This window comes from Chiloscyllium punctatum, chromosome 32, assembly GCF_047496795.1.
Source record: "Chiloscyllium punctatum isolate Juve2018m chromosome 32, sChiPun1.3, whole genome shotgun sequence".
NCBI lineage: Eukaryota > Metazoa > Chordata > Chondrichthyes > Orectolobiformes > Hemiscylliidae > Chiloscyllium > Chiloscyllium punctatum.
The window spans coordinates 38,386,704-38,400,958 of NC_092770.1; the positions used below are offsets into that span (position 1 = coordinate 38,386,704).

The 14,255-nt window shown below is 40.0% G+C and overlaps 1 protein-coding gene across 1 annotated transcript; it reads left to right on the top strand.

Moving 5' to 3' along the window:
• The first annotated feature begins 10,710 nt into the window (after positions 1 to 10,710).
• LOC140458289 (uncharacterized) lies at positions 10,711 to 13,323 on the top strand. Its single transcript, XM_072552691.1, has 3 exons — positions 10,711 to 10,930; positions 11,886 to 12,020; positions 12,487 to 13,323. The coding sequence occupies exons 1-3, from the start codon at positions 10,711 to 10,713 to the stop codon at positions 13,137 to 13,139; spliced, it is 1,008 nt and encodes a 335-aa protein (XP_072408792.1). The 3' UTR covers positions 13,140 to 13,323.
• Positions 13,324 to 14,255: the final 932 nt, after the last annotated feature.

The following is a 14,255-nucleotide window of genomic DNA, read 5'->3' on the forward strand; positions in this document are numbered from 1 at the left end:
ATCAAATGTCAGTTGAAAGGACATACTAAGTGGTGGAGTTGATAAAAAGAATATTTATACAGGTCTGCAGACAACAGAGGTTCTTAAAAACACAGGAAGGATACGAAAGCAAAATATTGCAGATATTGGAATTACTAAATAAAAAAGGAAATGCCGGAGCGAGAAACAGTCAAATTTCAGTTCAATTACCTTTTATATCTGTACATTAAATGGAACAGGAACGTGTCTTCCATTTAATAAGATCATAGCTGACCCTCAACTACATATCCTCTTTGTCAGTTCCTAATTCCTTTTAGATCTCTAGTATTCAGAGTACTTTGGTTTTATTCCTATATAACTTGATTATCTTAGAGTACAAAGACGTATTAATCGGATGAATGAACATCGACTGCTCTCTGGTTCAGAGAATTCTAAATATCCTTTGCAGTGAAATTCTTTTTACCTCATGGTTCTGGAATTTCCAGCTAGGTAAAGCAACTTATTAACATGTATCTACCTTGTCAAGTCCTCTCCACAATCATATATGAATAATATCACCTCAATCTTCTAAATGCCCAATAGCTCCTCCTAGGACAGTCCTCCCAGTTAGATAACAAACCAGTGAACCTTTGCTACAAACCTTCTCAAGCAAGTATATTCCTCCAAAGGTGTGGTATGACCAAAGTTATTCCCAACAATATGCAATGCAGTCTCAAAAAAGCTCTGTGTAATTCAATCAAGATTTTCTTAAACAAAATATGCAATGCCCTTGTGATAAAGTTTAACTTCTCTGCTCGTTCCTGCAACTGCACATAAACTTTCTGTTTTTCTTGGACATAGAAAATAAATCTCTTTGAACATCAACATTTAAAAGTTTTTTTTCACATTTAAAAAAAAATTAACGATTGTATTTTTCTTACCAAAATGAATAAACTCACATTTCTATACATTATAATCCATCTTTTACCTTTCCATCCATTCACCTAACCTATTCATATTCCTTTGCAAATTCATATGGCAGCCTCATAGCTTGCTTTCTCATATAGTGCAGTATCATTAGCAATTCTGATACATTAGATTTGGTCCTTTCATGCAAGTCATTGTTTTATATATAGCAATAATTGAGGTCCTGCACTGATCCTTGTGGCACTCCACTAGTTAAAGATGGCCAACTCCAAAATGATCTACTTATTCCTATTCTTTGTTTTCTGTCGTTTAAGTTCATTCTATTCTATTTTGCTCTCCCAAATGAGCCCTTATCTTGTGCAATAATCTTGCATGTGCATCAATAAAAGCTTTTTGAAAATCCAAAGACACCATTTGATTTCCTATTCTATTCTGTTACTGGTAGAGGCCAAAGACATAGCTTCAGTCTTTCCGATATTAAATCAAAAGAAATTACATTGTTAGAAAGGTAAAATATTTAACTTTTTTTTGTTATAGGCATGACTGATCTCTTCAATTGGCTATTGTCCATGAAATATCTACAATCTTAAAATGAACTTTCATGTAACTTCATAGCTTTTTCAAATTTTGCTGCATTTGGTGTGCTGTATTCAAATTCAAAGAACAAATTCGAGGTAACATGATGCATTATTTAAGAAAGGTAATAAGGAAAAGCCAGAGCACTATAGACTGGTGAGCCTGACATCAGTGGTGGGCAAGTCATTGGAGGGGTTTCTCAGGGACAGAAAGGCAAGGCCTGGTTAGAGATAGTCAACATGGCTTTGTGCTTGGGAAACCATGTCTCACTAACTTGAATATTTTTTTTAAGAAGTGACAAAGAGGATGAAAGCAGAATGGTGAACTTGTCTATTTGGACTTCAGTAAGAGTATTCAACAAGGTTCTGCAAGGTAGACTAGTTAACAAGGTTCGATCACACGGGATAGAGGGAAAACCTAGTCAGTTGGATACAAAATAGGCTTAAAGGTAGGAGAGAGAGGGTGGTAGTATGGTGTTGCTTTTTGGACTGGAGGCCTGTGACCTGTGGTATGCCACAGGAATCAGTGCTGGGTCCACTGCTTTTGTTATTTATATCAATGATTTGGATGTGTACATAGGAGGTATGGTTGGTAAATTTGCAGATGACACCAAAATTAGTGCTGTAGTGGACAGCAAAGAAGGTTACCTCAGAGTACAACAGAACCTTGATCAGATGGGCTGAACAGCCAAGGAGTTGCAGATGGAGTTTCATGTAGATAAATGTGAGGTGCTGCATTTTGGTAAGGCAAATCAGGGCAGGTCTTGTACACTTAATGGTAAGGTCCTGAGGAGTGTTGCTGAACAAAAAGACCTTGGAGTGCAGGTTCATAGTTCCTTAAAGTAGAGTTGCAGGTAAACAGGGTGGTGAAGAAGACATTTGTTACACTTGCCTTTATTGGTCAGTGCATTGAGTATAGGAGTTGGGAGGTCATGTTGTAGCTGTACAAGACAATGGTTAGGCCATTTTTTGGACTATTACATTCAATTCTAGTCTCCTAGGAAGAATGCTGTTAATTTGAAAGGGTTCAGAAAAGATTTATAAGGATGTTGTCAGTGTTGGAAGGTTTGAGCTATCTAATTAAGGCTTTTTTTGAAGAGCTCAGAATTGGATGATAATACCCTCATAGATCACAACCACAGAAGGAAGCTATCCAGTCCATTATGGCGTGTGTCAACTATTTGAAAGATTGTGTCAACTATGTGAAAGATTTATCAAGTTAGTCATGATCCCCCTTTGCCCCATGCCTGGGAATGTTTTCACAAATGTACATTCAGTTTCCTTCTTCTGCCACCATTCCATCTGGCAATGCATTCCAGGTCAGATTTAAGAGAATCTTTTAGGGGATAAGGCTAAACTTTTTTGCCAATATTGAGAATGCTCTTCTCAGAGAAGAGAAGGTTGGGATAAAATATGACAGGGATGTTCAAAATTATGAGGGCTGCTGTCACAACTGGTAGAGGGAAACTGTTCTCAATGGCAAAATGGTTGAGAACCAGAAGGAATTGATATAAGAGAACTAGTGGGATCCTAAGGAAATAAATTATTTATTTAGCAAAATGGTGAGCTCTGTAAAGCACGTGCAAATATGGTGGAGACAGATTCAGTCATGGCTTTCAAAAAGGAATTGAAGAAGCACCCAAAGAGAAAATGAATTTCTGGTCTATGACAACATTAAAGATTCTCTTCATCTCCTTTCAAGATAGTTTAATTTCCAATTGTTCATCTGATAAAGAAAATCTGATAAAGTGTTAAATAAGTAGGCATCCATTGGGATTAAGAGTCAAATTTCATGTTGTAAGTAGGTTACTTTAACAAAATGTGAAAACCCCAGGAAATTCCTATCTCAGATTTTCTTGTTAATTAATGAGAGCTAATTTAAATACTATGACTGAATAATTAGAAATTAGATGTGAGAACTTTATTATGAAATGTATTTTAACCCTGATTGGGATATGCCCCAGTTAAAAGAGGCTAAGAGGTGATATAGTGTGAAGTTGCTTTCTGGATCTTTAATTACCTAATGTTTTATTCACCCTGAATAGACCCAATACAGTTAAAAGGGATCAAATAACAAATTACAAACTTGAGCAGAAATTTAAATGAAGTGTAAAAGCAGAATGTAAATATGAAACCAAAAGATTACACCTTAGTAGGATTCAAACATCCAAGTGAAGAGATAGAAAAATAATAGTATCTTGAAATCATTCAAAATAGCTGAATTCCAATTTTGTTTTGCTTTGACCAGGTACTAGCATTGAAATATTGACATGCTGATCAGGTCTGAGAATGGATAAAGCTAGTGACTTCAGGAATTATGAGATACTTAACAGGCCTAAGTGAATGGATGAGTATCAGACAATATTTTGTAAGTGGGCAGCTCAAATAACAGAGCAATGATTGGTTAAATCATTATCCACGACCTTTGTTGGTTAACCAGAATGTAAGAAAAATCGCCCTATGAACTTAAGGTTTAGAGGCATTTGGCCAATGTTTAGGAACCATCTGTTGACATGCCCTCACTGAAGGACAGACAGAGGAGGGATCACACATGTACGTGCTGTATGTAATAGTGCTGGGCCAACGATTCCAACCAGGGCACAACTGCTATCCAAACATTAGCATGTCCCAAGTCGAGCTTGTACTGAATAAAATATCACCATTTGGGAAATTGCTTAGGGGTCTGAGATTTGTGACAGAATCTGATGAAGCCAATCTCAATGTCACGAGCAACTTAGAGTCAGAGTCATAGAGGTGCAGCACAGGAAAAGCCCCTTTGGTCCATCAAGTTTGTACCTGTCAAAAAACACCCATTCAGCTATCCAATCCCATTTTCCAGGCTTGGCCCATAGCCTCGCATAGTTGAAAAGTGTGGTGCTGGAAAAGCACAGCAGGCCAGGCAGCATCCGAGGAGCAGGAGAATCATTTCAGGCATAAGCCCATCTTATGCCCGAAATGTCGATTCTCCTGCTCCTCGGATGATGCCTGGCCTGCTGCGCTTTTCCAGCACCACACTTTTCAACTCTGGTCTCCAGCATCTGCAGTCCTCACTTTCTCCATAGCCTTGCATAACCTTGATATCTCCAATGTTCATATGAATACTTCTTAAATGTTATGAGGGTTTTTGCCTCTACCACTCTTACTGGGAGTGAGGTCCAGATTCCCACTACCCTCTGGGTGAAAACTATTTTTCCTTACATCCCCTCTAAACTTGCTGTCCTGTTCATTAATCCCTCCATTATCAGGAAAGGTATCTTCTTATTTATCCTTTCTATGCCCTTGTTACTTTGATACATCTCAATCATGTAACCCCTCAGTCTCCTCTGCTTCAAATAAAATGACCCTTCCACCCAGGCAATACACTGGTAAATCTCCTCTCCACTCTCTGGAGTGCAATTATATCTCTCCTATAATGTGGATTCTGGAACTACACACAACACACGATGTGGCGTAACCAATGTTTCAGACAGATCCAGCATCAAATCTCTACCCTTAAACTATACATCTCAGCTAATAAGGACTCCAACTTTTATGCTTTTGACAAACCATAAGACCATAAGACATAGGAGTGGAAGTAAGGTCATTTGGCCCATCGAGTCCACTCCGCCATTCAATCATGGCAGATGGGCATTTCAGCACCACTTACCCGCACTCTCCCCATATCCCTTAATTCCTTGCAAGATTAAGAATTTATCAATCTCTTCTTTGAAGACATTTAACGTCCTGGCCTTCACTGCGCTCAGTGACAATGAATTCCACAGGCCTACCACACTCTAGCTGAAGAAATGTCTCCTCATTTCCATTTTAAATGGACCCCCTCTAATTCTAAGGCTGTGCCCAAAGATCCTAGTATCCCTGCCTGACGGAAACAAATTCCCAGCATCCACCCTTTCTAAGCCATGCATTATCTTGTAAGTTTCTATTAGATTTCCCCTCAATCTTCTAAACTTAATGAATACAATCCCAGGATCCTCAGCCGTTCATTGTATGTTAAGCCTACCATTCCAGGGACCATCCTTGTGAATCTTTGCTGGACATGCTCCAGTGCCAGTTTGTCCTTCCTGAGGTGTGGTGCCCAAAACTGGACACAGTATTCTAAATGGGGCCTAACCAGAGCTTTATAAAGTCTCAGTAGCACATCACTGTTTTGGCATTCCAGCCCTCTTGAGATAAATGACAACATTACATTTGCTTTCTTAACCTGCAAGTCAACCTGCAAGTCAACCTTTAGAGAATCCTGGATTAGCACTCCCAGATCCCTTTGTACTTTGGCTTTATGAATGTTCTCACCATTTAGAAAATAGTCCATGCCTATATTCCTTTTTCCAAAGTGCAAGACCTCACATTGAATTTCATCAGCCATTTCTTGGACCACTCTCCTAAACTGTCTAAATCTTTCTGCAGCCTCCCTGCCTCCTCAGAACAACCTGCCTGTCCACCTAACTTTGCATCATCAGTGAGCTTTGCCAGAATGCTCCCAGTCCCTTCATCCAGATCATTAATATAGAGAGTGAACAGCTGTGGCCCCAACACTGAACCCTGCAGGACACCACTTGTCACTAGCTATCATTCTGAAAAAGAACCTTTTATCCCAACTCTCTGCCTTCTGTCAGACAGCTAATCCTCAATCCATGCCAGTAGCTCACCTCGACCACCATGGGACCTCACCTTACTCAGCAGCCTCCTGTGAGGCACCTTATCAAAAGCCTTCATGGCATGCTGCGAAAACAGGGTGGCAGTAATATTTACAAGGGAGGGATAGGGTAAAGCATGAATGGAAAGGAGGTCATGTGGGAGGAAGATCTTCCATGGTCAGGAGCTTCCAGGCTTCAAGCAAGAGGCAGTTTGTGATCGCATCTGACATGGTCACCTCACATGCCAGGGGCTGAGTGTGAGAGGTGGGCAAGTGCAGGCTCAAGTAGATAGGTTCATTGAGCATCTTGAGGTGGAAATCTGATGGGGTTAATGGGAAGAGTAACCAGTAAGGGGATTTGGATATTTGGGAGCCCACTGCTCATAAAGGCTGCAAGTCACTGACTGAGAAACACTCATTATAACCTTCAATCATGCTGGTAATCAAAACTCTGCAAAGGGGAAGAAAATTGATACAACTACATTCAGAGTGATTAGGTTAATTGTTTTGACCCATGAAAGGGGGTGTCCTGCAGACCCACCAATGTGAAGGCTCTTAAACAGAAAGCAAGTTGTACCTAGACCTGTGCAGTATAGAGGACACAAACCTTTAGGGTCTCTAATCTTTGGACATCCATACATTGACTCCCTGCTGGAATTATGCACCTCCCTGCCACAGATATTGCTGATCAACTCATTGACACCACCACTTTTGGTCATGAAAGAGTAGGGATGTGCTAGGGGGAGGGCAAATGGTGTCAGCAGCACCCATTGCCCAGGACTGCAGAGCTCTGATCTGATCTGATGATTTGGGATTAATTAATCCTACTTATTGCATGCTGTTAGCATTGTTTGGCTTGCAAGTATGTTAGGTTTGACACACCATTTTATGTATGCCTGGTGCTGCTCCTGTCATGCTCTCCTGCAATTTACATTAAACCAGCATTGATCTTCCAGCTTGATAGTAATGGTGGAATGGAGACTGTGCCAGGCTCAGAGATTACATCTTGGTAACTGAATACTATTCTGCTGCTGATGATTGCCCACAGTGCCACAGGGCTGCCCAATTTTGAGTGGCTAAGTCTGTTCAAAGTTTGACCCATTTTGCACAGTGGTAGTGTTTTACAATATGATGGATGGTATCTTCAATGTCAGATGGGACTTTGTCTCCAAAATACTGTGCAGTGTTCAGTCTTACCATCACTGTCTTGGAAGGATGCATCTGTGACAGGAAGATTGGTAAGGACAAAGTCAAGTAAATTTTTCCCTCCTGTTATTCCCCTCAGTTCAACTCAGTCTAGCAGCTATGCCTTTTAGGATTTGGTCTGCTTAGTCAGCAGTGGTTCTACCAAAGTGCTGTTGGTAACTGACGTTGAAACCTCCCATCAAGAAATCATTGTGTCCTAACCACCCTTTGTGCTTTATCTAGCATGTGTTCAGCATGGAATATTGATTCAACATCAGCTGAGGGGGTGGGATAAATAGGTGGTATTCAGCAGGAGGTTCCAGCATGGATCTCATTACCCATGTTTGACCTGATACCATGAGATTTCATGGGCTCAACTCCATCCCAATGTAACACCATAGTGCTCTCATCTCTCATACGCCTGTCCTGAAATAAAGAACATACCCAGGATTAGTGATGATGGGTTATGAGACAGTTATATGATTCATGAATATGACAAAAAAAAAGAAATTGAAGGAGGCAGAGAAAATCTAAATGGCATTTGTGCAAATTAAGAAAATACAAAGTTAAATGCTAAGAAGTACTTTTACAGAGACAGGTTGCACGGTAGCACAATGGTTAGCACAGCTGTTTTACAGCACCGGGGCACAGGTTATATTCCACCTTCAGGTGACTGCCTGTGTGAAGTTTGCACATTCTCTCCATGTCTGTGTAGGTTTCCTCTAGGCACACCAGCCCCAGCACAAAGATGTACAGGTTAGGTGGATTGTCCAAGGATGTGCAGGCTTGGTGGATTAGCCATGGGAAATGCAGGGTTACAGAGATAACAGTAGGGATTGGGTCTGAGTAGGATGCTCTTCAGAGAGTCAGTGTGGACTCACTGAGCCAAATGGCCTACTTCCATCCTGTAGGGATTCAATGAGACATTGATAATGGAATGGATTGCCATACATTAAATATGGATTCAGTACTGGTCTTCAAAAGGAAGTTGTATGATTTCAAATAAATGTAAAATATCTTAAGTTATCTTATGAGTAAAAAACAATACCCCCAAATTCTGAAAAATAGAACATGCCTGAGACTAAAGTCAACTGCTGAAGATTGGTTGATTGCCTTTTTGAGATAAGTTCAGAAAGAAATTTATTTTAAAATACTTCCTGGATTAGCCCAAGTCTTTTGTTTGTTTTTGATGGCTCTTGGTTTTGGTGCTTTGAAAAGTAGGTTGCCGATGCACACAAGTTGTAACGTGGACAGCCAGTTGGCCTTTTTGACTCTGCTTTATTTGCAAACATCCTCCTCATTCATGAATCTGAATTTGACCTCCACCCAGAATAATGGGATTAGAGTCTTGTCTGTCTCTGCTGATTGTTACTATTTGAAATTAGCTTGCATCATTGACTAGTTGAGTGTGGATATTAATTTATTGAAAAGATCCCCAATTTGGCACAAAATTGTGATTGTACTTGAAAAGTAACAAAGTTTGCTGGTGGGGATACCTGAGCAGACTCACTGGCAATAAAAGATACTGTGCCAAGATTAGAGTTAATTTACAACTAGCATTAAATAGCCTGGCAGCATTTGTTATTGACAGGGGTCCTCCATATGGATAGTGATCTTTCCCTAGGACACCTCTTATCTGAAGATGATCAAACACCAGAAAATGACAGAAATAATGTTGAGTTCTTTGCATAAACTTTTCTATTGTCTTTTCTGAATTAAGTCAGACACAATACATTCATTTAGATACTGTGACAGGATCTGAATTCAACTCAAACAATTGAGTTCATACATTACATAATTCAGTCATGTTCTGAGATACAAATAGAAAATGCTGGAAATATTCAATAGATGTGGCTGAATCGGCAGAGGGAAGATAGTTTACTTTTGAGGTCTGAGTCCTTTCATCAATGCATTCTGAAAATAACTTAGTTTAATTATAATGTGCTTCTCCACTTACAAGATAGTAAACTAATCATAATTTATATCATACACCGAACTTAGTTGCTGTAAATTACCTGGTAAATAAAGTTTATACAAAGGGATAAAAGCAAGATTATTTAGTTATGCAGCCCTAAAACAAGTCAATGTAAGAGGGTGCTTTATTGCCAACCCATTTTTGTGTAACTCAGTTAGTGATCCGGCCTTCACTTTAAAAAGACACATCCCCTTTGCAATAACAAACAGAATTACCAATTCACTTTGCCTTGCTTTATATGTGGTCCTGGCATTCTTCTTGGCCACACAGAAATCTTATCACTGCCTCAATTTATGAGTTAAATGAGCTATCTCAAAAGCAGCACTGTTTGTAAAACAAGGAACTTCTGTTTATATAGTACAATACGGAATTGTCGCAAGAAACCTCGATTACGAAGATGAGAAGGTTGAGCTGGTGAAATGTTACCCTTTGCAACAACTGAAATGCACATTCGGTGTCAAAAATGTGCTGATGTCTCTATTTAGAATTAAACTACATCATGTAAAACTTAAGCTTGTCCTTGAGAACAATGTTTTCTTTCAACTTTGCCAAGTGTGGACGAATTGTTTTCCTTGATGATGAATGTTACGCTATTCTCGGTCGACTTTCTTTCTCCCAACAATGAGATCCCACAGTACTGTGGGTGCATTCATGGTTTAGGGAGTGGGGGAAATATTTCCTTGTGATTATCCTCGTGGGGAGTAATTAAATATTCTGTGTTTGGCATGTCTCTGATTTTAAAAAAATCACTAAAATTTATCTGACTTAAAACAATATGCTTGCTCTGTTATACAAAATTTAATTTTCGAATTTTATATTTCATGTCAGTAAATAATACACTGAAATAACAAGAGGATTTATCGTCGCTGGTCCACGGAAGGTATCAAGAGTTACTTGGTTCAGCAAGGTTCATGTTGAAACTTAGTAACCCTGACGGACGCCAGTATGAAGGATCGGGAGGGTGACAGATTCGGCTGTAGTGCAGCCATTCCTGAAAATCCGAATGAACATCTCTTTCCCTGTTTGATCCACCACGCGAGTGTACTTGTTCTTACAAAAAAAATTTACACACACTTGTAACATTTAGATTCACTATCACCTTAGTTATGATTGTTAAAATACAATTAAGCCCTGTACGATGTCAAACTCTTCCAAAGCGCAAAATTCTCCAATTTACTTTCCATTAACTCGACTCTGTATGAATTCTAGACAGGGACAGGAAATTGTTTGAACGAACAGAAACTCACCTGCCGATAATGGGGTTATAAATAAGAAACTCCTATCCAAAATGTCAGCGACGCATCCACTTCAACCTTCTCTATTGTCTTAAAAATCTTGAAGCAATGCCAAAGTGGACATGGTCGATACTGGCACAGAAGCAATACCTCGCCTTAATAAGCATCTTGTTGCAAGAGCGCGGACATTGAAGGTCGGTCGCCCCCACCAGATCTGAAACTATGATTCTCACCTTGTCCTTGCTGATGTTCTTTCCTATTTTCCAGAAATCAGCTTCTCGGTGTTCGCCTACAGTATTTTATAGAAACTGCTGGATGCATCGTCTTCCTGGGGTACTTATAGACGTGCCTCTGTCCAGGAGCAGAGGCGCCCATTTGGTCAATGATTACAATGCGAAGACAGCTTGGCAGTGCATCAGGACTTGCTGTCTAATACAGAATGGTGAGTTTCACAGTCTCCAATCTGCCCTCAGAACGGCAGGCGGTCGGAATTTGCAGTAAATTACATCAGGATAATTTTTCACGATTAATTAATTACCCAAATTCAATTTAACTATATTCACTATGAATATCACAATTGTTACTTGTCTGTAATCACACAGCGTGCATTGGAGGCAAATGACTGAACTGGGAATACAGAAAAAAACCGAATCATTTTCGAGATAAGCCGGTTATTATTAAGGTCTCAAACGACTAACCCGCTGACATATAAAAAAAACTGATCACAACGACGATTAATATTGGCCTCCCTAACGATTTTTCGCCGCTCAGTCAAAACAACGTCCAGCTGTAACATTTTAATTCCAGGAGGTTTAATTTTTTTTTAAACAAACCGTTTCGATTCCACATTCAAGGATTCCTAAAGCTAATATAAAACGAGGCTGGAATTTGCATTGAAAAGCAGATTTGACTAAAAGAATTAAGAGCATTGTTGATCGATAAAACTGACATTTTGACTGAAGCTTAAATTTCTTGAAACTGAACCTTGTTCCCATTCAAGACAATGATGGTTGTGTTCCTGCAGTCCAGCCCAACCCAGGTGTTGCTACGACCTTCCTGCTGAGCGCTAGATGCCACTCTACATGCTTTCATGCAACTAGTAACAATAACTGTGCTGCTTATTGCTTCTGCACAACATGATCCTGAAGCTCTTATGTACTTTCCAGTCCTCCTCTGCAGATATACACCGCTCGTTCTGCATTCTCCAATTCAGATAATGTAGTCTTCTGCTCGGTAAAAGAATGCTGTCTCGTCTCCCTGTGTATGTCTAATCAATGGGTATGAGACCCTTGTATGGGACCCTCCCTCTTCGCCCCTCCCACCCCCCCAACTCTGAGACACCATATTTGAATAACTTTTCGAGCTAATTCGTCTTTGCTTTCCATTTATTGTTACAGATACTTGTAATGTAGCCGTTTTCAAATTTATTCAAGATCAGAGCCGTTCCAACTGTTTTCACCTCAACTGCCCAAGTCAGGAGAGCTGCATAATGAGAAGGAAGATTGATTTTATACTCTTTAATGTGAGAAAAGGTAAACACACCACATTCAAAAGCGAATGAATTAATGATATTCATGCAATTATTTTTGTTATTGCAAGTGTTTAATTTTGATCTGAAAACCAGTAACGAAACAGTTATTTCAGCGTAATCTAGCTGCAAATCGCCATCATTCATACTTCAACAAACAAACATATCCCGAAATACATTTGCTATCAATTGATCTCACTGCTGTTCGTGGGATGTGGCGGTGTAAACTATCAACATAAGTGCGACTTTACTTCAGAGTAATTCACTCAGCAATGTGCTTTGAAGAGGTTCTAGAGTGTAAGTGATGCTGGATAAATTCAAATTCCTACTTCAGCGAGTGAAGCATTGGTAAGATTTTAACAGTAGAAAACGAGTGGTATACCTTTCACGGTCAGTTTTAAACTGGTAGTTAAATTATGATGTTTTGCTTCAATTTCGTGGCCTCAACTTTTTACCTAATTCGTCCGCAGGAGAGGATCCAGATTTACTCATTTTTGGAAATCGGAGTAAAATCAGAGAGCCAACCAACACGTCAAGACTTAATAATTCAGAATATCTGGGTTTGGACAAACAACGCCATTACAACAGGTACGTTTCCCTTCTCTCACAAGCCACTCTTCCCACTTACAACTGGTATAAGTCTGTGTCACTTCCACCACAGACACCTCCTCCTTCCATTTTCAACCTAGTGTCCAGCAACGATTCTGCAAATATTACCAATGGTGCAAATAGCAGCCGAACCTCCGAACCTGCGCCGTCGGAGGCTCCAGCCTTAACTGAAGGCGACGTGGCCGTTAGCATCACGAGGCAAAGCGTGGCCCGGCTCTCTCACTTCCCAGCTGCCAACTACTACACCGAAGGATCTGCCGATGTTACACCGACTTCCAACATCCTCCCTCTGAACCAGGGGAACACCACGAAAGGGACCTCTGACATGAACCAGACCATTGCTAACACCACGACTCCTTCACGATTGCAGCTGGGCCCAGAGATTTTGTTGACTCCCTTGTCGCTGATCTCAGGAGTCACATTAACCTGTTTATGTTCTCTCCTATGGAGAGCAGCTCGGTGCAGGAAAAACAGGGGTCACTATGAAACTTTTCAGCCAGGTGATGCGGGATAGAAAACACGTGTACATTGAACACACGGTTAGAGTCAGCTTATACGAAATGGCTTGAATCAATAATTATAATGGATCACTTTATAGCATGATCATTAATTTGTCCTAAAACCACTTAAACTGAGAATTGATACCCTTCCGTATGAACATTACAGTCATCATGCAAATACTTTCTTCTATTTGAACTACACCGGCTGCTCGATTTCTTTTTTATTAATAAATCTAGGGTTTAAAACGGTTGGTACTGAGGAATATTAGCTTGTACTTTCTTCATTAATCCATACAAACAGTTATATCTCAGACTGTGAAGTTGAATCCACAATGAATCTCACATCGGGTAGCCAGAATCTAATCACAGCTTTAAGGAAAGAGTTAAAAGGAGTATATTGTTGGACAACTTTCTGCCCTTGGTTGCGAAGACCGTTCATAGTTTTTACTAAAAGTACCAGTGGCCACTAGCGGCGAAACATCAATACTGCGCCAAACTTTGCTTTTTAAACAAATCTCATTCGTCTATTTTTCTCTTTTGCCGAATGGTTTTAATGAAGGTTGTGATTACAGTTATCAGAAAATAAAATTGCTCACTTTTTCTTTGTAATTGAATACCAGAAGTTTTTTTTTGATTCCTGATATGCTCTACGTAACGTAAGAGTTTTGTAGAAAATGTTACAAATGTGTGTCCGTGTTCGTGTATACGTTGCTTATGCATAGTTTAATGTACACAGAGTCATAGAGATGTACAGCACAGAAACAGACCCTGTCGGTCCAAACTGTCCATGCCAACCAGATATCCCAACCCAATCTACTCCCAACTGCCAGCATCTAGCCCATATCCCTCCAATCCCTTCCAATTCACATACCCATCCAGATGTCTTTTAAATGTTGCAATCCTACTAGCCTCCACCACTTCCTCTGGCAGCTCATTCTATACATGTACCATCCTCTGCGTGAAAAAGTTGCCCCTTAGGTCTCTTTTCTGTTTTTCCCCTCTCACGCTAAACCTATGCCCTCCAGTTCTGGACTCTCCAGGGAAGGGACTTTGTTTATTTATCCTATCCATGCCCCTCATGATTTTATAAATCTCTACAAGGTCACCCCACAGCCTCTGACACTCCAGGG

Excerpts from the sequence above, each read along its gene's own strand:
- LOC140458289 (XM_072552691.1), top strand. The coding sequence starts at position 10,711 with ATGATTCTCACCTTGTCCTTGCTGATGTTCTTTCCTATTTTCCAGAAA. Across the intron at positions 10,931-11,885 it reads TTGCTGTCTAATACAGAATG|ATACTTGTAATGTAGCCGTT; the intron begins GTGAGTTTCACA and ends TTATTGTTACAG. Across the intron at positions 12,021-12,486 it reads ACTCTTTAATGTGAGAAAAG|GAGAGGATCCAGATTTACTC; the intron begins GTAAACACACCA and ends ATTCGTCCGCAG.